This window comes from Ahaetulla prasina, chromosome 7 (genome assembly GCF_028640845.1).
Source record: "Ahaetulla prasina isolate Xishuangbanna chromosome 7, ASM2864084v1, whole genome shotgun sequence".
Taxonomy (NCBI): Eukaryota; Metazoa; Chordata; class Lepidosauria; order Squamata; family Colubridae; genus Ahaetulla; species Ahaetulla prasina.
Genome location: NC_080545.1, coordinates 63,462,169 through 63,486,146, shown reverse-complemented (window position 1 = coordinate 63,486,146; position 23,978 = coordinate 63,462,169). Strand labels below are relative to the sequence as shown.

The following is a 23,978-nucleotide window of genomic DNA, read 5'->3' as shown; positions in this document are numbered from 1 at the left end:
TTCCCAAGAAAACTTGCAGGAGCATCCAGGCTGTCTCTGGGAATTAAAACAACTAAAAAAAGATAGTCACACAAAATAATGCGGTATGTATGCCAGACAAAGGAAGATATAGATAAGATTTGGGGGAGGATTGAGGATCATAAAAGAAACAAGGGAAAAAACCATAACAATCTCTTTCTCTCCAAACAAATCTGCCTAAACAAAATCTAGCTAGGAGGATAGAAAGGTCAGAAGAAAGCTGTAATAATAAAAGCAAATCCTGCTCTAAGTATGCTCTGGAAAAGCAGGTCTGGCTAATCATGTCAATTTTAGAGAATTGTCACGAACTTCCTCCCTAAACTTTTGCCCAGATATGCAAGTGGTTACAGCACTACAGCAGATTCAGCCAAAGCCATAAGTGAACTAGAAGTGAAAATAGCTAAGAAATTGAATGCATGGAGTCAAAATGGGCACCTTCAACATGCTTCAGTTATTTTAAGACTTGTGTGAATGATTTAAACTTTACTGAATGAAGACATCCCACTATAGATCTGCACCGACCTATTTCCCCCCCACCTTTCAGGAGCGTATGAATAAGTGTCTCCACCGGCTGCTGTTTGAAGAATTTGTTTTATAGTCAATCATCAGAACCATAAAGCATATTTTAAACTTTAAAAGGAATCGGCTCATTCTTTTCTCTGGAGATATCTTCAGCAGGGCATTTAAATCTACTTGATTCAGAATATAGATGGGAAGGAAACCAATTCATATGGAAACTCTTAAGTTTTGCACAGCTGCTTTAATTGTTGCTTGAGACTAATCATGAGCTAGCCAAGAACTGATAAGCACGTTCAAGTAATTCCAACATTTTTTTCTTTTCTACAGAAAATTACATTTCTTTAGAATATTTAACTTTTGACTCCAAAAATAAGTGTTCTGTATTGCCCTACAGACATTGTAGCTCTTTTGAATCTTCACAGATGATATTTTCCACAATATAAACCCTCTCCAAAATACAGTAATCCACATATACCTGAAACTTTCCAGTGTTTTTTAAAGCATGCCACTTCTACACCTTTGTCTTTCATTAGCCTTTATTTTAGTGCATAGCTGTGAAAGTCTGTTCCACCCATTTTTTATTCATCAGTCTGGTGTTTTTCAGTGAGTGGCAACTATCATCTTGTTATCTAATTTACAAGGGAAGGCCCTGTTAGTTAATTAAAAGAATACACTAATACACACAGTAATATATGTCAGCGTTCCAGAAAACCCCCTCCTGCAGGAAAGACTCTGAAGCAAACAACTTTCAACGTTCTTTTATTAGCATAGGTAAACTGGCACAACTGAGGAAACTCTGAATCTGGGGATCCGGGTTTTTTCTCAGTAAGACAAACTCCAAAATCACCACCCCCTTGACCCCTCAGCCGATCACAGGCTCCAATCGCCAACTGTCCCATCTTGAGACATCACTCTGGCCACTCCTTCTCCTTCTCCAGATGCAGTCCTTGCCTGACCTTGACCGGCAGGAAGAATGTTATTATGTCTAATGGCCCCTTCTACCAACTCCCCCCTCCTACTTTCCCACACATGGGAAAGTGGCAGCGCGGAAGCCTCCGGCCTAGTATGGCTTCCCAAGCTGACAAATAGATACACACATCTATAACAGGGCTGAGAACATGTACAAAAAGGCCTGGAAATTGTAACAAATGCAATTCCAAAATATTGCCCCCCCACATTGGTCCAATTTTATTTTAAAGCTCTTTATTGTCCTTTGGTTGAGAAAAATGATAGACTTTAGAAGAAAATATTGGTATCAAGTTTGTTTTACGGTCTGGGTTTTGGTAATTTCAGCTAAATAAACTATGATTATAGCTACCTCCTTGCCACTTTATCCATTATAAAATATCACAAGTAACATGGAATAATGTTCAGCCCTTGGCATCTCCAGCTCCTTTCCAGGCTGGAATCACAGCATAGACAAGTTTTCCTCAACCTGAGTCCTTTCAACTACATTTAAATCTACATTTAAAGCTTTGCTGGCTGGGGAATTCTGGGAGTTGAAGTCTTCCAGGCTTAAAGTTGCCAAGGTTGGAGAGCCCTGATTTAAAGGGCCAGGATTAGAGGATGTACATTGTTTTAAGTTAGCTGCCAGAGAAACCACGACTTTTCATCAAGGTGCTGTTTATATTCTTAAGGAGAAACAGTAACAATAAATTCTGATCTGTTCAGCTGTTCACTTCCATAAGAGGAACAGAATGGAAGGGATCGCCTGGGAACATTTTAAGCAATATAAACTAATTATTTTATCTACTTCATGCAAAAGAAAGAAGCAACGGAACAAGATATGCTCTGAGTTAAGCCATCACAAAGAACAAACACACCTATAATAAGATCAGAAAAAAAGCCATCGACGTTAAAATGGCCTGCCTGCAACATCATCCGATTACATGAGAGCAGCAAAATAAATTGGTAGCTTAGCCATCCCCACGCTATCGCCTGTTGCCTTTTTCTAACTGCTCCTTTTTTTTTCCCCAAAAAAAATTGCTCCTGCTCTACTTCATTCAGGAAACTTTACTATCACTTATGGGAAATATTTCGGTCCCTTTTTCTTCTCCTTCTCCCCTCAACAACAACAACAACTCCTGCCAAAATATCTTCTTCCTCTTTTGCCTGGCACAACCTCCCAGTCTCTTCGCAGGAACAGGGAAATGGGCGACTGCGCTGTTCGGGCTCTGGGCCAGGGGTCTCCAACCTTGGTCGCTTGAAGCCTGGCGGACTTCAACTCCCAGAACTGAAGGTTGGAAACCCCTGCTCTGGTCCACACCAGCTTATCCAACCGCTGCTGTTCGGTTCCCTTCCTTCTTCGCCCTTCCCACGCTGGGCCCGGCAGTTGCTGAGCGCCGGGAGGGCGGAGCAAGAGCGCCGCGCAAGCTTTGTCTCTCTCTGTGTGCAAAACCCAATCGGTCAGGCAGCGCTGCTTCTCGCGGAGCGGATCACCCGCCAGAGACCCTTCAGCAATGTTTGGCATGATCAGAAATTCTCTTTTTGGTACCGCGGAGGTTTGGCCCTGCCGGCTTCTGAGCAAGGGGGAGAAGGTAGGAAAGAGGGGCGGGTCTGCCTAGGACCACAACGAAGCGCCTTGGTCGCCTCCTCCTAGAGGGAGGGGCAGTAAAAAGGGGGCACCTGGGGGATTCACTCACCCACCTCGTCATGTGTGGGTGTGTAAGGCAAACCGAGTCAATGTTGCCTTAACCAAAAGCGATTAAGCAAGCTGTAGCTTAAAAGACCTCATAAACCCAGCACAATAACCGAGCAACTGCTAGAATGGGTAATATTTGCGATTGCTGCCCATAAAGGAGAAGTTGCTCTACTCTTTTAAATTCAGTCAAACTCAAGTCGGATGCGATCCAGACGTTTTGAAAAGGGCAATCTTCTCATTCCAGGATAACATGCTAATCTCGGTCGCCAAAGGACCAAATCGAATTTAATAAGACTGGGAAATGGGCCCCTTGTCAATCAACAGGAATGCTTATCAGGTACTTAGGAGCGGAAGACTTGGCAGCAGAAGGAAACAGCAGCCAAGAACTTAATAGCGGGTCATCAACCGCCCAATCGACTAAAAGGCCACACACAGCCAGGCACCATATAAATGCTACATATAGAATAGCTCAAAGCACACATTCTGGTGAGAGAGAAGTTCTCTGAGGATGGGCTACAGCATGGAAGATTAACCCTCTGGTCCCAGTGACCAACCCAGATTGAATCTTTAATGATTTTGGGGGGATGCTAATCTCATTTGAGAGAAACTATTCCGTAAAGAAAGGCCAACAAGTATGTTGGTTCCAATCTGCCATTTGTCATACCGCAAAGCATTGAACATGCATCCTCGGTCCATCAATCTTGAACTATTAGATTCTGTTTGGAAGAGGTACATCTAAAGATCATCAGATTGCAATTTGACTAGGTTATAACCAGCAACCTCAATTGCGTTTGGAACAAACCAGCAACCAGTGCATACTGCTGCACTACTATAACAGCCTTGAATTCTCTATTAGTATGTGAGTATGTTCTGTACACAGTAATTGAATTTTAGGACAGTCTTCAAGGGCAGATCCCTGTTAAGTGAGTTAAGGTGGTCCAAATAGAATGTCACAAGTGATCATTGGCTCAGCTCTAGCTTCAAGAAAGATCATTACAAGTACACCATTCAAAACTGAGAAAAGCTTTCTTGGCTATGGCTTCTACCTGATCTTTTACCAGGAGCTGAATGAAAACTCCAGATAGGTTCTTTCAGAATTCCTGTAAACCTCAAGTTGGTACAATCCTGGAATTCATTGTCTCCTGAATCAACAATTCTTTTGTCTTCCCTAATGTGAGCCTCAATCTGATTCCTGTCTGATCTTATATATATATAGGAAGAAGAAAAGAAAAACAATAGGACAGGAACGGTAGGCACGTTTGTGCGCTTATGCACGCCCCTTATGGTCCTCTTAGGAATGGGGTGAGGTCAATAGTAGAAAGTTTTTGGATAAAACTTTTAGGATTATGGGAAGAGACCACAGAGTCAGGTAAAGTATTCCAAGCACTGATGATTCTGTTACAGAAGTCATATTTTCTGCAATCTAGATTAAAGCGGTTGACATTAAGTTTAGATCTATTAGTTGCTCTAGTATTATTGCAATTAAAGCTGAAGTAGTCTTTAACAGGAAGGACATTACAATAGATGATTCTGTGAGTTAAGCTTAGGTCTTGTCGAATCTTGATGAATACAAATCACTGGGACCTGATGGATTATATCCCAGAGTTCTAAAAGAGCTGACAGATGTTGTCTCAGAACCACTGTACCACATCTTTCAAAAATCCTGGAGAACCAGGAAACTAACAGAGGCCTGGAAAAGAGCTGATGTCGTTCCCATCTTTAAAAAAGGGGGGGAAAACAGACCCAGGAAATTACAGACCAATCAGCCTAACATCAATACCCATGAAGATATGAAAAAGATAGTTAAAAAAAAACAGATCTGCCAACATCTAGAAACGATTAAAGTAATAAATAGCAGTCAGCATGAGTTTGTTAAAAACAGATCATGCCAAACCAATCTTATTTCATTCTTTAACATAGTGACTAAATTAGTACACTAGCGAAATACTTGGACATAATATACTTAGACATCAAACAAGGCATTTGACAAAGTAGGCCACAACCTACTTCTTGGTAAACTAGAAAAAAGTGGGATAGATAGCATCACCACCAGATGGATTTGTAACTGACTGACAAACCGTACTCAGCTAGTAGTCCTTAATGGGTCTACATCTACATGGAAGGAAGCAAGCAGTGGGATACCACAAGGTTCCATCTTAGGCCCAGTAATCTTCAATATCTTCATAAATGAGTTAGATGAGGGAATAGAAGGGGAATTTACCAAATTTGCAGACGATACTAAGCTGGCAGGAATAGCTAACACCCCAGAAGGTAGGCTTAAGATCCAGATGGATCTTGACAGACCTGAACATTGGGCCCTATCTAAGAAAATGTAATTCAATGTATAGAAAAGTAAAATCTTACACTTAGGCAAGAAAAACCAAAAGTACACATATAGACTGGGTAAAACCAGGCTTAATAGCATTAACTGTAAGACGGAACTTAGAGTCTTAGTGGACAACCAGTTAAATATGAGTCAGCAGTGTGCAGCGGCAGCTAAAAAAGCCAATGCAATTCTAAGTGAGGTATTAATAGCACTCTATAAAGCTGTATTAAGACCACACCTAGAATACTGCATCCAGTTTGGTCACTACACTATAAAACAGATGTTAAGACTCTAGAAAAAGTGCAAAGAAGAGTAACCCGGATGATTAGGGGACTGGAGACTAAAACATATGAAGAACGGTTATAGGAACCAGGCATGGCTAGTCTAGTGAAGAGAAGGACCAGGGGAGACATTATAGCAGTGTTCCAATATTTGAGGGGCTGCCACAGAGACGAAGGGGTCATTTTCCAAGGCACCTGAAGGCCAGGCAAGGAATAATGGATGGAAATCAGTGGTGAAACCTAAAATTTTTCACTACTGGTTCTGTGGGCGTGGCTGGTGTGGCTTGGTGGTCATGTGACCGGGTGGACATGGCCAACTTGACATCACTCATGTCACTCACTGTTAGAGCCAGGAGCTGCACATTCTGCCATTCTGAAGCCCCCAATCCTTTGAGTTGGGGTGGGGATGGAGCAGCCAGCCCAGCTTGAGCTTGAGGTGGCTGGTTGGAGCAGTGCTGCAGCCGAGGCCCCTGCACCAACATTCACTGGCGAGCACAACTTTAGTTGTGCCATTCAAGCTGCCACTGCAGGGCCAGCCATCTGGTGCAAAACCTTGAGGTTTTTGTCCTCCACAGCTTAAGGAAGAATGAAAAAAGCAAGTGACAGCAGCGCAACACATGCACATATGCATGTGCAGCAGTTCCGGAACGTCCATAGCCAGCCTGCTCTCTAGGAGCACCACCATAGCGCCGCTGTTTGCTTTCATCATCTGCAGCAGGCAATGGTGTGTGTTTAAGAAGGGGAGCATCTTGCATGTGCTGCAGCGCCGGTGTTCACTTTCTTCCTTCTCCTGCCACGAAATGAAAGTGAACAGTGGGGTTGCTTTGGGAGGCCAGGCAGATGTGTGCACACTGCAGCCAGGAGGGAGAGCAGTGGCAGCAGCCCCTTCCAAGCACAGTGCATGGAGATGAAGGTGGGCAAGGCGGCCACGGTGCACCTTTTGCTTCGGAGGCACTGTGATCACTCAGCCAGGGTGGCCTCGGTGGGGACTGCATTGGCTTCTCCGCCCGTACCATGTGCCGCTCCACCTGGCCCTGCAACTATAAGTGGTCTTTAGCAAAGTGAAGGGCTACCCACACTGGTCTGGCCAGGTAAGCCAGATACGCGCCACTGCCCAGGCCGAAGGGAAAGCACTGCAGGCTCCGCAGTGGTGCAGCCGGCCTGGCCCTCTCCTCATGCAGGGGGCTGCCACCCTGCCAGCCTCCGGAGGCTTCAACGCTTCTTGCTCCGGTTCTTCGCTGGCAGGAAGTGATGGTGCGGCTGAGCCTCCTTCTCCCAGAGCACCAGACTCTCTGGGCCAAGTTCCTGGAGTAGCGCCAGCAGTCAAAGAGAGCAGGGCAGGTAGGTGGCCAGGTGGGAAGCCAGTGGACTGCTTCAGAGCCCCAAGCCCTGCAGAGCTGGCATGGAGGCATGCAGGCCTGGCTGGAAGGCAGTTTTTTCTTCAGCATCCCCCTCCCCTCTTTGGATCGCCCTGCAAGGGGGGGGCTCTGCCTTTGCAGAAACGGGGCGGGCACATGTGCAGCAGCCCAGCAATGTCCGCTTGCCCTCCCAGAGCACTGCAACTGCCCCTCTCAGCCCCAGCTCAGCATCTGCATTTTCACCAAGGGCCTTCCACCCATCCACTAGCCATGCCGGGCTGGACGCTGACTTCAAAGGCAAGCAGGCATGGGCAATCACTGGTAGGGGAGCATAGAAGGCAAGCAAGCATGGCAGGACTGTGGGGAAGGAAGTAGGCTACTAGTTCCCTTCCCCCAGCCCTGCCATGCTTGCCTGCCTTCTAAGTGGCCTTCCGCTTGCCTGTCTTCACAAGCTGGCCACGGGGATGCTGGGAAGGCCGCGTGGAAGGCAGACAAACATGGCAGGATTGTGGGTTGTGGACTGGTTCGGGGCCTGGCCAGTCAGCAGTTGCTACCGGTTGGCAAACCAGCCTCAATCTCCGCTACCAGTTTGCCCAAACCGGTCCGAACTGGTAGCATTTCACTCCTGATGGAAACTGATCAAGGAGATGTTCAACCAAAAATAAAGAGATTTTTTTTGACAGCGAGAACAATCAATTAATGGAACAGCTTGCCTTCAGAAGTTGTGGGAGCTTCATCACTGGAGATGATTGGAAGAAGAAATTGGATTGCCATTTGTCAGAAATGGTGTAGGGTCTCCTGTTTGGGCAGGGGGTTGGACTAGATGACCTACAAGGTCACTTCCAACTCTGTTAATCTAATCCTAATGATTCTCTTCATCCTGACTTTTATGGCTCCAGAGACAATTTCTACCGCATATTCCATTTGGCCCAGGTGCAAAATGGAAGATGCAAAATTATCTTCAGAGAAACCTTGCAATTTTTGGAAGTATTTTACTATGACATAGCAAGCCACATATCTTAAATCCTTTATAGCTCCCAGCTGTAGGCTTATGGCTGTAACTATTCTATCTAATAATGTGAACATTTTCTTTCTTGTATGAAAATTGCACACTGAGGAATAACACATACACAGCCCAATCCTTGTACTGTGATATAGAAAACCAACAGCATAGATGCTAGTCAAATCTTACATTTTATTTCTATGAGAGGCATAGAAGGCAAATTACTAGCTATTTCACAGCTGGTAGTGTTTTTTCCTGCTACTCAGCATGAATGTGTATGTTCCAAATCTATCATGTAGTTGCCACATTTGTAGCCCACCTTTCTCTAAGGAATTTAGGAAAGTTTATTTAGTGCCCAGACCTATAAAATAGATGAGAATGAAATAGGAGTTCTATTGAAAATCTACTCTAATTGCATGGAGTTGTGTGCCAACTTGTAGGAACAAAAGGGATACAGGGATAACCCCGGTCATGATTCTGGGTTTAAAATACCTCTTTCCAGCCCTACTTCTCCCAATGTTGTGCCAAGCCCTCCCAATGACCATGCTTCAGGAGGCAAGCTACATCAGGGCTGAGCAGTCTTTTCACAGCCAATTTAAAGGTGCATGTTTTTTATTTAAGGATTCATGGGTCAAACCTTTCACCCCTACTTAACGCTTAATACCATTTTTTTTTCAGCCATGACACAGTTAAAAGAATGTCCCAAAATTCAGCTGCTGCTGAAAAACATTATTGCTAAAGGTTTGCAGCCAAGCTTATAAACTCCAAGGACTGTGTTCAAGTTGCAGGTCCCTCATTGTGTTTCTTTTAAAATGTATAATTGTATCGAACATTTTAAACGTAATACAACTAATATAAAGTAAAATAGAGCAACAACAAAAAAGGAGGGGTGACCAAAAGAAAAATCTAGAATTATTTTATGTAAACTAATAATGATAAAATATTACAGGAACAAAGAAAACTGACTTCTACTGAATTAGTCTATTGATTTGTGTAACTCATTATTATCCACTGGCTTCATACAAGGCACTAAGTTGTGGTCTCTTTTAGTGACTATGTTGATCAAATTAGAATGACCAGATTTATACGTCATGTAAGCCTTAATCCATGGTTTAGAAGCCCCCAAGCCTGATACATATGTTATAAGCCATAAATAAATTGCATTAAGGTTTATCATTTTGTGTAAAGTCATTTGTGATAAGTAGAGGTGCATCATAGTTTCAGACAGGAATTTTTTTTATAGTGTGAGTCTGAACATGCTAGACTCTAGAACTGCGCTGTACCATGGGCCCTGCTGAGTCTGCTTCGGCTATGCCCCTGGAAAAGGTGCGAGCAATGACACAGCTGGCAATCACCTCTGGGCTTCTCCTCTTCTTTCCAAGGCAAAGGTTTTTCAAACAGAGAAGAAGAGTTGGAGTGGGGGTGGGGCTAATGGAGGCACAATTTCCCTTCCACGTCAAGCATTAGCATTTGAGGTTTTGGTATTGCCTGCCTGGTTGAATTGAATTGGGAGAAGGGAAGCTACGACTTGCACAGAATGAGTGTGAGGTGCCCAGAAACCTGCAGAGTTATTCTGGCAAAGTTTGTGCTCTACCGTATCAGCAACCTTTGCCGAGCTATGTGGAAGAGACCATGGGAATGGTCTCAAGCATTTTATTTCACAGACAATATCAGAGTGAATAAAAAGGGTAATTGAAGTAATAAAACGTTTTATAAAGGAGATCTGTACATACATATGCAAATAAGGAAACTCAATCAAACATGTAGCAAATGAGGCGATTCTTTTTCTGCATGCCAGTCTGCCAGCCACAGCCTTATCTCAGCTACTCAATTCCACATCTGTCCCATTTCTTTGATTCCCCCGCCCCCCAGTTATGTATATTGGGGCAAGTAAGCAAGCCTGTACCTCATTGGCTTGTAATATAGACTGCTGCAGATTTTCTTTTTAAACAGAAGATATATTTTGCAAACTTCTGAGTATCCCTGCATATACATGGTTTCCAACACTTACTTCCCAAATTCAATCTTAGAATGATTGAGGCCAGTTCTCTACTTCTTGTTGGATATTCTGTTGTGAAGAAGTTTTTTCTTCATAAATAAATAAATAAATAAATAAATAAATAAATAAATAAATAAATAAATAAATAAATAAATAAATAAATAAAATAAAGTTTTTCTGCTTGCTTAATATTAGCATTTATTTATTGCACGTACTTATATCACTCTTTAATTTTCTTACATTTAGGTTGTATAAATATTTATACTGCAATTATTATAGCACTTTATATCATCCATTGGACAGTTGGTAGCAACAGTCTTGGACAGGAGATGGGAATCAGGCTAGAACAGAGTTCTCGGCTTGTTAGTGTCTCTCTGACTATTCAATAATTGTAGAGCATCATATATAGAATGGTGTTATGGTTAGAATTGGGTTAAAGGTTAAATGGGATTTATTTTTCAAAACTAGTCTTTGGATAGAAAAACTATGTATAGATAATCCATTATCTCTCTTAAAAGAGTTTTCTAGTTCTTGAGTAAGTAGCCGACCTATATACCAGTGTTACTTCTTGCAGTGAGCTGCCCTTTTTTGTATGAATATTTATAGCAATGCATCAATTAGTCTTTCTTTTTTTTAATCTCTTGGGATGCTAGGATGATGTAGCCTATGAGGAAAGGACATATGAAGGTGGGATGTTTGCCATTGTTGAACTCTCTGAAAAGCCCTTTGACGAGGCTTTACATGAAGCAGTGCTGAAGCTTCTTAAATATGTTGGAGGAAGCAATAATCAAGGTGAGATTCCCTTTTCAGGACTCTCTTTATAATTCAGTTCCTTAGCTGTATATTTGCAACACTGAAAAACCTATTTATAGGTGAACATAATTTTGTTTCTCAATAAAGAACCAATTATTCATTTGTTCTCAGGAGCTGGCATGGGGATGATGGCCCCAGTTTGTAGCACAGTCTTTCCTGCAGAGGATGGATCATTGCAGCACAAGGTGAAAGTTCTGCTACGGATCCCAAGCCAGTTCCAGGACAACCCCCCTTCACCAAGTGATGTGAGCATCCAGATTGAGAAAAGGGAAGAAATGGTTGTTTATTCTACGTAAGTTTCTTTAAACAAGTTTGAATGAAGGACTCCAAGATTTGTCCATGGGTGCCATTCACTTTCCTTAAATTGGTACTTCCCAGCTGTATTCAACCTGAAATCTTATCACCCTCTCTAACAAAGTTATTGACCTTGGCTACAGAGACTTTGAGGACTGAACAACTGGGGAACACACGATTTTCTAGGAATACTTTGGATATTATTATCTTTGTTAATTTTTAATATTCAGCAGATTATAATCATAGTTAACTTTGGATCAGTGAGTGCTTATTTCAACATGCAGTAGTACAAAGCATTTTTCTATTAACACAACCCAAAAATATAGTTTTAATTTCACAACAGCTTCCATATATTTCAAAGACAATATCTGTACATCAAGGCATGATTCTTATGGATGCACGGATCAAATGGGAATTATAACTACCCTATTGAATCATTAGCTTTTAAGCAGTGGTGAAATGTAAAATTTGTTGCTACCGATTGTGTGGGCGTGGCTTGGTGGGTGTGGCTTGATGGGAGAGTCATGTGACTGGGTGGGCATGGCCAACTTTTTTTTTTACTTTTTCAAAGCATTTTTTTACTACCGGTTCAGGTGAATAGGTAGTAAAAAAATGCTTTAAAAAAGTAAAAAAAAAGTTTCCAACGATCACAGCTGTGCCATGCGATCGTCAGAAAGTTTTTTTTAACTTTTTTAAAGCATTTTTTACTACCTAATCACTGGAACCGGTAGTAAATAATGCTTTAAAAAAGTATTTTAAAAAAAGGTTTCAACGATCGCATGGCACAGCTGAATTGATAATCAGCTGTCCCATGCAATCGTCAGAACCTTTTTTTAACCTTTTTAAAGCATTTTTTACTACCAGTTCGCCCAAACCAATAATTTTTATTACTACTGGTTTGCCCGAACTGGAGCGAACCAGTAGCATTTCACCCCTGCTTTTCAGTTAATTTAAGCAAGAGGTTCCATTTTAAAATTTAATTTTGCTAATATAATTCTGTAAGGTATTATTTATTGTTAGTCGCGAATTCATGTCCGACCCATTGTGACCCCATGGACAATGTTCCTCCAGGTCTTTCTGTCCTCTACCATCCCCTATAGTCCATTTAAGTTCACACTGACTGCTTCAGTGATTCTATCCAGCCACCTCATTCTCTGTTGTCCCATTCTTCTTTTGCTCTCAATCTTTCCCAGCATTAGGCTCTTCTCCAGTGAGTCCTTTCTTCACATTAGGTGGCCAAAGTATTTGAGTTTCATCTTCAGGATCTGGCCTTCTAAAGAGCAGGTAAGGTATTATGTACGCTGACAATTCAACAAAATTAAGATCCAGTATTAGGTTTATCAAATTGGATCTTGAACTTGGGCTATTTCAGATTCTGTGGAGCAAAGAAGTGAAATGAAATAACTGTGAAACAACCCAAACAAAGGTCTAGAGAATGGATAAGCTACTAAAGTACTAAAATTTACTAAAGTACACAAATTAATCTGCTTGCTCTGTTTTTTTACTATTTACATATAACTTTCAATCATTCACTCTTTTTTCCTGTCAAATACAAATAATGTCATTCCTGATGCATTCATTTTCAAATTCATCTCCCTGGAATTCATTCACACATGATTTGAGCTATGGGCTTTTTTTTAAGTATTGTTCTTTTTTCCCCCTCATAGGATGTTTGGAGGCTATGCAAAAGAAGTAGACTATGTGAATTATGCAGCCAAGCTAACCTCTGCTTTAGGAAATGAGGCATCCTTCCACAAAGACTTCTATTTTTGCAATGGTTACGATCCCCCCATGAAACCCTATGGGCGGCGCAATGAAGTTTGGCTGTTGAAAAAAGTGACCAATTAAAAAAGCTGGAAGGAACTCTAGGAAAATATCCACCAATGCCATGGAAAGTAATGGAAGTGAAAATGAGAAAACTAAGATGGCTTGCTTTTGAAATTCATTCAGCATTTCTTTTTATTTTTAATGAACATATATTCATAAAATTCTTTTGAATTTGCCATTTATTTCATAAGGCATCAATTATATTTCTTGAGATGATTTTTCTCTTCTGCAGAATAGGAAGAATAAAGTGCCTTCTACAAAGAACAATATTTTTAAATTGCACTAAGTGAGCAATAAGAAATAGTTTTTTATTGCACCAGAACAAATGAACAGATAAATTATTGAATTGTGGGAAGACCAAATATTAATTCAAATAAATCCAGGTTATCTCTTTTCTGTCAGTTCTTATTAACCCAGACCTTTACGCGGGTGTTTGTATGTAGGTCTTTGGTTATTGGGATTTTCTCCCACGTAAAATTGGAAGTGTCTTGGCGACGTTTCGACGAAATCCCATTCGTCATCTTCAGGCTAGGTGTTTACAGCTTCGTGCTTCTAGGAGAAATGTGTGATCGCAGCTGTTTCTTCCTTTTAACTGCTAGTGGGGGTTTGAACTGATTGGTTGGGAGCTTGGCTGTGTTCTGATTGCATCATTAGCCATTTCAAACCCCTCCAATCCATACATGCAGCAGACTGACACCCACCATGAAGATGTAGCACTACCTCGAACGCGAAGCCAAACAACAGCAATGTAGCTCACCAACTCAAATCCCCCTGCATCTCAGACCAACCTGAGCACAACCAAGCCCCCACCCAAACAGAACACACCTCCATCCAATCAGAACACAGCCAAGCTCCCAACCAATCAGCTCAAACCCCCACTAGCAGTTAAAAGGAAGGAACAGCTGCGATCACACATTTCTCCTAGAAGCACGAAGCTGTAAACACCTAGCCTGAAGATGACTAATGGGATTTCGTCGAAACGTCGCCAAGACACTTCTAATTTTACGCAGGAGAAAACCTGAATAACCAAAGACCTACATATATATATATGTGTGTGTGTGTGTGTGTGTGTGTGTGTGTGTGTGTTTTCTGAGGTTTTCGCGGGTGTTTGTATGTAGGTCTTTGGTTATTCGGGTTTTTTCCCGCGTAAAATTGGAAGTGTCTTGGCGACGTTTTGACGAAGTCTCATTCGTCATCTTCAGGCTTCAGCTTCGTGCTTCTGGGAGCAATGTGTGACTGCAGCTGTTTCTTCCTTTTTAACTGCTAGTATATCTAGTATATCTAGTATATATATATACTGGATAAGTGGTGGAGCTTTTGACAACTGTCCAGAAGTCCCACATTAAATTATACCTGTAGGTAGCACAGCCAGTACCTGCATGGCATAATATGCAGACTAAGTGGTCTCAACAAGGCAAATATTCCTGTTTCCCAGCCAACAAATTTACTTATTTGGTGATTTATAGCCTACTTTTTGATCCTCCTCTCTCTCTCTCAAAAAAAAGAGAAAAACTGAATACCAATGCCATCACAATAAAAAGCAATTTTATCAAAATAAAGCTGCATCCCATTGAAAAGGGTCTGCCCCAAAAGAAAATTCTTGACAACTGATCTAAAAAGGCAAATCATCTAAAGTACTGCTAAGTTGGCAGGGTAAAAAAATGCCAAGTCAAAAAATGTTTCTTGGTGAGGCCCTCTGGTGTCTCCCAGATGATAAAGAGCAGGAGAGAAAGCTGAAAAAGGCGGTTCCTGTATTGCTGCTATTTTCATTATTGGGAAATGACAGCGTGTAAATAGGCTATTTTTGAACAAGTGTGAATACTAAACTACCTAACAGCATTCCAGAAATCCAAACAGGTTTTCAATCTCACCTGAATATGTCCAAAAACCTGATGTTTTCTGGATGCGTAGCAAATACTCTGTCATTCTGATTCTTCCATGGGTCTGATCATTGCTTGCCATGCTACGGTAATGTAATTGAGCAGGTTACTGATGTCTCAAAAGCCATTGCTGTAACTCTGTGTACTTTGTCTTCATCACTTTGTGGAGCATATCTAAGTCAGCCTTCCTCAGGCGACCTTCTCTAGGTATGTTGGTACTACAGCTTCTCAGCACAACAGGAGAATGATGCCAGCTTTGGAAGGTTGATCATGGGAATAAAGTTATTACTGTTAATGTTGTATATAAGAAACTTCATCTTCTGCTACTTTTTCATACATATCCCCTTCCTATTTTTGCCACATCATGTACAATCATTTCTGGTTTCTAATGCCTATAATTACGTTGCAAGTTTGATACATGTTTGTGCAATTTTTTTTAATGGAATCTCAATTTTAACAAAAATAAATTTAAAATATACTCTGAAGGTTTGGGGTGGTTATGTGTGTACTTAATATGATAGAAGATATTCATTTTTATCTCTCTCTTAATGAATGTTGGATAGAGAATCTCAATATAAATCCCTCTTTCCTCAATTCCTATCATATCTTAAAGAATATGAAGAAATGCCATGCCTCCCCTGGCAAGAGTTTTCATCAGATAATGAAGTTTTTTGAGGCTATCCAGACTCAGATTCTCTGAGACAGTAGCCAACTTCAAGTACTTCAGGTGTGGAGCCAATAGTCCAAATCTACCAAAAGCTGGTCTTCCAGATTTGATTCAGAGGTTGAGACGGGTGAATTGCTCCTGGTTCTGACTGGATCTCATGATCCGGTAGCGATCGTGGCCGGTGGTTCAGCAGTCCGGTAGTGATCACCGAACCACCAGCAACACCTTCTGCCCGGGTGCCATTACTTCCTGGTTTTAACCAAGAACTAATGCGCAGAAGCTCTTCCGAGCTGGTAAGGAAGGTAAGTAGATTACACTCCTGGGTTGGTACCACAGCAATACTAATGCTCAAGGAACACAGGTGAAGGCTGGTTCAGGGCCAACAGAAAAGGTCTGTTTGGTAGATCAGTTTCTATCCCTGGCCATTGGACTGTTCCTGGAATACCCTTGAAATATGAATGTATCTCTTTGCTTTATTCTTTAGTGGGATTCTGAGGACCAACAACCTCTTGGTTATTTTTGGCCATGCTTTTTGGAATTGGAATCAAGAATGCCATTGCAGCAGAACAACAGAATATTACACAGGTGCATGAATTTCTAGCCATGAAATACCCAGTGTCTTTTGCTAAGGCTTGTCAGCATCTGCATAATCATGCAATTACTTACCTAAATATGGATTTCAGAACTGCTATTACGTATCCCTTTTTTTAAAAAAAAGTTTTTTACATTTCTAAGGGTGTAATTGCCTCTATCATAAGTATAAATTAATTGAAAAGATTAATAATTTAGCTGTCAAAAATTATTAAACAAAATATGAGATTATACAATCACTTGTTCTATTTAATAGTATGCTTGTGGCTGACAGGCTTTCTGTTGCATATTGCAGTGCTTATAATAGAAATAGGAGCATCATCCTAGATAGCAGATACATGGGTTTAGGGAAGCACAAAACATTTCACTCCAGCTCCAGGCTGGAAAAGCTAGATCAAGCAAAAATAAATGGAATTTTTAGTTGAGAAAAAGGATGACTCTTGGGTACAAAGATGGGAAGGCTTGTAATGTTCTGCTTGTAAACATCAAAGCTGCATTACAATTATAAACAGAAAGCGGAATCAAATGGATCTATCCAAGCAGTTCTGATTTATGGCACTGGATACTTGATTTTTGCACACTGATTTGTATTGCACAGACTTGCTGAATTCTGGTGTACTTTCCATGTCTTGGGTGAGTGATACAGCGTAAGAGTGAAATGCCGGATGCTTGTATATTACTATATTTTTCAAAGACAGCATTAAAAGATTTAAGTACCTTAGCAGAAGAAATGGGTGAGTGCACCGAAAAATAGAGTGGTCTCAACATCTGCTTGAGTTTTTTCTTATGGTTGTTAATTTGCCTTAAATTTTCTGATATAAATAATATGACTAACTTGTCTTTCTGAAGTCATGCTCATATTATTTAAATGCAAATTTCACTTATAACCTAAATTACAGAATGCAAATTGGCAGCAGTTCTCCAGTTGAAAGAATTTTTGGCACATGGTTTGGGGCTTAATTTGTCCTCCTTTTTTATTTTTTAAAAAAAATAAAGTTTACCATTTAATTATACTTTAAAAATAATAATGAGGTTTTGTAGCATTGTTTCATCAAGTTAATTAGCATTTATGATGGATTTTCCTTGCAAAATAATATATTTCTGGTGTATCTGCTTTAAATGGATCTTTCCATTTTTTGAATGAATTCTGTAGCCCAGAGAAGGAAAAATTCTTGGTATTAATACGAAAAATGTGAATTTAATGTTATTTCAAAATTATTATTTTACAACTTGAAGTAACATTAAAATATATGTATTAAGATGAGAGGAGACATAACTATTGGGGCGTATTTATGTGATTAAGATAAATATTTGCCACAGTAAGCAGTTACAATTCTGTACATAATTATATAATGAAACACACACACTTATAGTACAACTATCATATTTTTTGAACCAACTCTATTTTGTATAAATGAGTCCCAAATTTCATTACATTTATCCACACAAAGTCTATGTCTATAGGCAATCTGCTCATAAATAGCAAATGAAATCAAATCTTCAAGCCATTGAGTAAATGAGGCCATAAGTCTATCTTTCCAATGTTGCAGTATCAATCTTTTAGCTATAGTAAGTGCATGGAGAATCCATTTCCATTCCCCAGTTGTTCCATGTACTAGGTATGTAATTCAAGAGATTGTTATCCTCTGAAAATGTTAGCTTTTGTCATAGTCAGATTTAAAGGTTTCCCCTGACTAGTTGTGTCCCACTCAAGGGGTTGGTACTTCTGTAGTCATGTGGCCAGCATGACTGTTCACCGAAGCGCACGGAATGCTGTTACCTTCCCACTGCATCCCACTTCTACTTGCATTTGTATATTTTGGTACTGCTAGATTGGCAAGCCTTGAACCTAGGCTGTCAGCTTTGCAGCTGACAAGCTCAGCATTTTTAACCGTTGAGCCATTGCACCCCCTTTATGTACATTTATATATTCCTATGCTTTCTTGTAAAATATAGTAAGTATAGGACATTGTAAAAACATGTTTTAAGAAAGTATTATCCTTCTTACGTCTCTAACAAAATGTTGTATTAATCCTTTTCTATACAAGCATAATGGAGTCCAATAAATTCTATTTTTGTTGTAAAAAAATTAATTTGAGATCTGTTGACATTCTTGCAATAGAAGTTAAGACACACTCCCATTGCCTAGGCAATATATATAATTTTTGAACATCAAATAGGTACATTGATAATAAATATCTCTAAAAAATAATGGTAATGGGGTTTTTTAGCCTTAAAAGATTTAGCTAGATGTTCTAGTATCTCAGGTGTCTCAGAAGCTGAAAATGCTGCTGGTCCAAGCAATGTTTAGGGGATTGGAGACTAAAACGTAAAGAATAGATGCTGGAACTGAGTATGTCTAGTTTAATGAAAAGAAGGACTAGGGGTGACATGATAGCAGGGGTTTGGAATGGAAGACCTCCAAGGTGCCTTCCAGTTCTGTTACTCTGTAATGCTGCCAAGAAATATTGTTGCTGTAAATGTTGCCACTGAGTATAGTCTCTCAGCATAGCAGATGTTAAAAATTCATCCTCAGTATCAATCAATTGGTCCAATGTCAATAATCCTGTCTTCATCCAATTTTTCCATATTACAGTTTTTCCCAATTTTTAATGTTGGATTTCCCCATAAAACCAGTTCAGCATGAGAAAACGGATCAAATCTGTTTTTATTAAACATTCCATTCCATAGCTGGCTTATATAATTGTTTCAAGAGATAGCTTTTTTTTTAAGTAAATAGTTAAATCTTAATACTATCTGTCCAACCAAAGGCGTTATAGATGTACATTCAAAAGTTGCCCAAATCAGAAAACTAGCATGTTATTTTCCAGTATTTAATACGTACAACAGATAAGTATGTACCTATAGCAAACTCCACACTCCCTACAACTGATGATATCATCTAGTTGGGTGATGAAACATCTGTGACATCTGCAAATAACCAAGCTCAGAGAGCACCAAGAACTCTGCAGTTCAGCCCTAAGCTGCAAATAATTTCTTCTGTTGGTAGAAAGATGATGGCAAAAATGACAACAACAACAACAAAAAAGCCCAACCTCACAAAAGTTTACAAAGAGATGAATATGTCTTGGGCTTATAAAATTCTGTGAATGCAATAGAAAATTGCACAATAAAAGTCATATTTGGAACCATCCAGGAAGCAGTAATAATATTTTATACAGTATGAGAAACATTTAAAATCCCTCAGCAATCTGTAGTGTAATCTCTGCTGTTTTAGTTATTCATAAATGACTGCAGTTCAAGGAGGAACAATGAGACAGCCAATTGGTGGACCAATTATTAAGAATATTCAAATAAGGATTGAATACTCCAAAATATCTTGGTGAATAGGTGACATAAGCTCTCGCTCTCTTTGTCTCTGTCTCTGTGTGTGTATGTGTGTGTGTGTGTGAATAATGTTGTGAACAGTTGAAATCACCCAGCTGGAAAACAATCCAGCTGGAAAATAACAGTTGCAATCATCCAGCTGAGAAAAAAAATGCACAAAAGAACTGTTAAAATGACTAGAAAGGAGGTGGAACATTTATATGAGTAGGACAAACTAAGCAAAGACTTTCTGTTACAGAGCAGAAATTTACAAATTATATGCGTAGAAGATTTTAAAAAATGTACTTCTTTTCTCAACATTTTAGACATCAGAGTCATTATCCAAGTACATTTATTTTAGATAGATGGAGCAATAGAATCATCTGCTTTGGGGGATGATCAATTGAAATGGCTAAAAGTAATATAACAGTATCCTGCTAGAAAACAAGTAACAGTTGTCATTATTATTATTATTTTATTATTTTTCATATTTATATATGAATATGCTCATATACTCTGTGGAATTTTATCAGAAAAAGAATATTGAACTAAATTAGCCTTTCCAAGCTTGTGAGCTATGCATGTAGTCCTCGACAGTCATTTAGTGACTCTTCAAAGTTACAATGGTATTGAAAAAAATGATTTATGACCGTTTTTCACACTTATTACCATTGTAGCATCCCCATGGTCACAGGATCAACATTCAGATGCTTGGCAACTGGTTCATATTTATGACACCTTTGCAACCTTCTGACAAGTAAAGTCAATAGGGAAGCCAGGTTTATTTAACAACCCTATTACTAACTTAACAATTGCAATGACTCACTTAACAACATGGCAAGAAAAGTCGTAAAACAGGGCAAAACTCATTTAACAAATATTTCACTTAGCAACATAAATTTTGGGCTCAAATGTGATCGTAAATTGAGGACTATGTGCAATTGTGTTGATATGTCAATTCCTAGAATTGTCTTTATAGAATGGCAATCCCAAGACAACAGGAAAACACCAGTTTAGAAGGCTGAACCAAAAGATCCCTTGGGCTAGTCCAGCAGGATGCTTCCTCCTTGACTAACTTCCCTTCCAGGAAATATGAGATGATTTAGCCTAAATCTGCAAAGTCCTAATTATCAATTAATTAGCCAATGCTTGTGATTGAAAGATGGTGATCTGCTAGAGTTTACTTCTAAAACAAGTTCTTGGATTGGGCTGGAGAATTGATTCATTTGTAGAATTTTTGTAGACTCTTATCATCAATCAACTGGTGACCTTTCATAATATTGGATAAAGGAATTAAACACAACCAGAGAAGGGCTTCTTGCATCTGTCAATCAAATCAAAAGGTAGTTACCTTCAGATTTTTCACAGCTGTGTTGTTTGAAGATGATTCTCATCTGAATAGCTAGCCCAAAAATATACTCTTTTCATGTCACTTCACGGTCAAGGACAACCAAATAAATACATCCTAAGCTAGATCCTGTTGCTTGCTTAGCAACCTGGCTGTAGATGAAATCACAGCAATTTATCTTTTGCAATAGGATTATTAGTACAACTGCTTATCTTTCAAAATAACTATTTCAAATACATCTGTCTAAAGCACACCAGTGTTAACAAGAGTATAAGTAACAAGAGATGTATAGCGCCTAATGTATTGCATTGGGAACACTGGAATAACAATATCCTTATTAGAAATAGATGAAACATGGCATATTTAGACACTCCATGTTTCCCTAATAGGAATGCTAGAAAAGGGGTGCCTGCTAACCATTTTTGTTAAGCCAGTCATAAATATTCTACTTTTTTCAGAATAAAATCTATTACAGGATGCAATCTGGGTCAATCACTGGGACCAGAGATTTCGTCTTCCGAGCTTTTGGACTCATGCTGGAGCCCATTCACAGAGAAGTTCCCTGAGGATGGGCTCCAACATGAGTCTGAAAGTCTGAAAGCTCAGAAGACAAAACTCTGGTTTCACTGACTGACCCAGAATGGATCCCGCAACATTATCCTGGGACATGTATATTTGCCTTCATTTGCGAAAATCTATTACATTTGTCTTGCTGAATTCTTGTTTTTAATGCCTTTGTAGCCACTTCTATTTGGAGAAAGGAGCTTATGTTAAATATCCACTTAATCTATAACTATTATTCCATTTTGTGTATACCAGCATTCAAATATTATAATGTAGTCTATTAAACTGAAATATAGCACAATATTGCATTTTACGCTGTAATACAGAGTAGTGCAGTGCAGTATAGTGTAATTAAATGTATTACACTGGGGAAATGTAATATATTTGCTTCCATTTTAGTTCATTAGAACCATAATCCAGTTAAGAAATAAAAAAAAAACAAGAAAAGTTTTTTAAAAAGTATAATTATTTGAAATTGATATTTCATTCTTACGTGATAATGCAGATACTCAAAAAGCATCAGCATTTCTTTTTAATATTCTACTTAATGATTCAGAATGCTCCTCTCCATATTACCAATCTGAACATCTGCTTTCTTCTTAGCTTGAATAGTGCAGTCCTCAGGAATAACCTCATTTAAAACAAAATATCCTGTTTTGCAAAGCTTACAAGATTCGGGTACCAAAAACACTTTGGCTGGAGGAGGACAAATTCCAGGAAACTGAACTAAAATCCAATGTGAATGCAGAAAAACGTGGCATATTCAAATCTGTGACTTCTTTGTCTGCAAGGTGGGCCCTGCTCGTTCTACAGCTTTAAGTGAAGTTTAAATCCTCTTAGCAGCAATCTTGGGAGATGCTTTCTAACCATTCTATAGTAGACATTTGAAATCTCTCCTCCAGAATGTAATGTTATATAATAAAGGTATAAATAAATGTTCTGTAAAGCCTACAAAACTAGGTCAGTGCAGTTTCACAGAGAAAGAAAAGAAAATGTATCAAGCTTAGCTGTGAAAGGAATCTTGCGTAAGGCCATGAGGTATGCATACAATGTGTACTCTCATTCTCTTTCTTTTGTACTGGTAGATATGGAAAAACTCAGGTGTTGGAGGAGGGGCTTCTATAGGAGCAAGGTAAAACAATCGGAGAAACCCAAAGGTGCTTTTTTTCCAAGAGGCAACTGGATTTCTTGGTTTTTCTTTGAAGATGTTTCACTCCTCATCCAAGAAACTTCTTCAGCTCTGACTGGATGGTGGGGAATGGAAGGATTTATGCATCTTGCTGACACCTGGTCATTTGCATTCTTTTAGCAAGTCGTTAAGGTCACCTGGGGGTTTATCTGTGTCATCAGGGTCACCTGAGTGGTGCAAATTGGTGTGGAGCCTTCTTGAAACTGTTGAAAGGACTGTGTTGTAGATTGAAGATAGATCAGGGGTCTCCAACCATGGCAACTTTAAGACTTGTGGACTTCAACTCCTAGAATTCTGTGGATTCTGGGAGTTGAAGTCCACAAGTCTTAAAGTTGCCAAGGTTGGAGAACCCTGAGATAGATGATGTCAGTTCATCCCCCTCTGTTGAGAGAGGGCTGTTCAATTTTGACATTATTTATTTATTTATTTATTATTCAAATTTTTATACCGCCCTTCTCCGAAGACTCAGGCGGTGTACAGCAAATAAAACGACAATAATCCCAAAAACATTTTAAAATACAGTAAACTAGTTTAAAAATCTAATTTAACCGCTGTATAATTAAAAATATTAGATAAGAAAATTTACAAAAGATAAAAACCCTGGTTAAAAGCCCACTAAAAAACCCCAGTATAAAATCGATCAGGCCAGCCCCGCTTGGTGAAAAAAGAAAGTCTTGAGCTCGCTTTTAAAGGTCCGAAGATCAGGGAGAAGATGGAGTCCCACCGGCAGCTCATTCCACAAGGCCGGGGCCCCCACAGAGAACGCTCTTCCCCTGGGGGCCACCAGCCGACATTGGTTGGCCAACGGTACCCTAAGGAGGCCCTCCCTGTGAGAGCGCACTGGATGCACCGGACGATGGGAGGTAACTGACAGCAGCAGGCGGTCCCGTAAATATCCCGGTCCCATGCCATGGAGTGCTTAAAAGGTGATAACCAACACCTTGAAGTGCACCTGGAAGACCACCGGCAACCAGTGCAGCCTGCACAGGAGAGGTGTTACCTCCTCGTAGCTCCCTCAATCCCCTGCGCGGCCGCATTCTGTACCAGTTGGAGCCTCCAGGTGCTCTTCAAGGGGAGCCCCATGTAGAGAGCATTGCAGTAATCCAGACGGGAAGTGACGAGGGCATGAGTGACTGTGCATAACGAGTCCCGGTCCAGGAAAGGGCGCAATTGGTGAATCAGGCGGACCTGATAAAAAGGTCCCCCGGCGATGGCTGTCAAATGGTCTTCTAAAGACAGCCATGCATCCAGGAGAATGCCTAAATTGCGCACCGATTCCCTGGGGACTAACGATTCACCCCCCACAGTCAGCAATGGGGTAAACTGACTTTGC

General features: G+C 40.0%; 1 protein-coding gene across 3 annotated transcripts; it reads left to right on the top strand.

Moving 5' to 3' along the window:
• Positions 1-2,782: 2,782 nt before the first annotated feature.
• Positions 2,783-22,079, top strand: HEBP1 (heme binding protein 1). 3 transcript variants are annotated; one of them, XM_058190276.1, is made up of 5 exons: positions 2,783-3,074; positions 10,799-10,937; positions 11,070-11,250; positions 16,111-16,211; positions 22,060-22,079. In XM_058190276.1, exons 1-5 carry the CDS (start codon positions 2,997-2,999, stop codon positions 22,062-22,064), a joined length of 504 nt encoding a protein of 167 aa, XP_058046259.1. In that variant the 5' UTR covers positions 2,783-2,996; the 3' UTR covers positions 22,065-22,079. The 3 variants fall into 3 exon arrangements, with proteins under 3 accessions (XP_058046259.1, XP_058046258.1, XP_058046257.1); XM_058190275.1 differs by lacking the exon at positions 22,060-22,079 and having other exon boundaries at positions 16,111-16,398; XM_058190274.1 differs by lacking the exons at positions 16,111-16,211; positions 22,060-22,079 and adding an exon at positions 12,920-13,472.
• Positions 22,080-23,978: the final 1,899 nt, after the last annotated feature.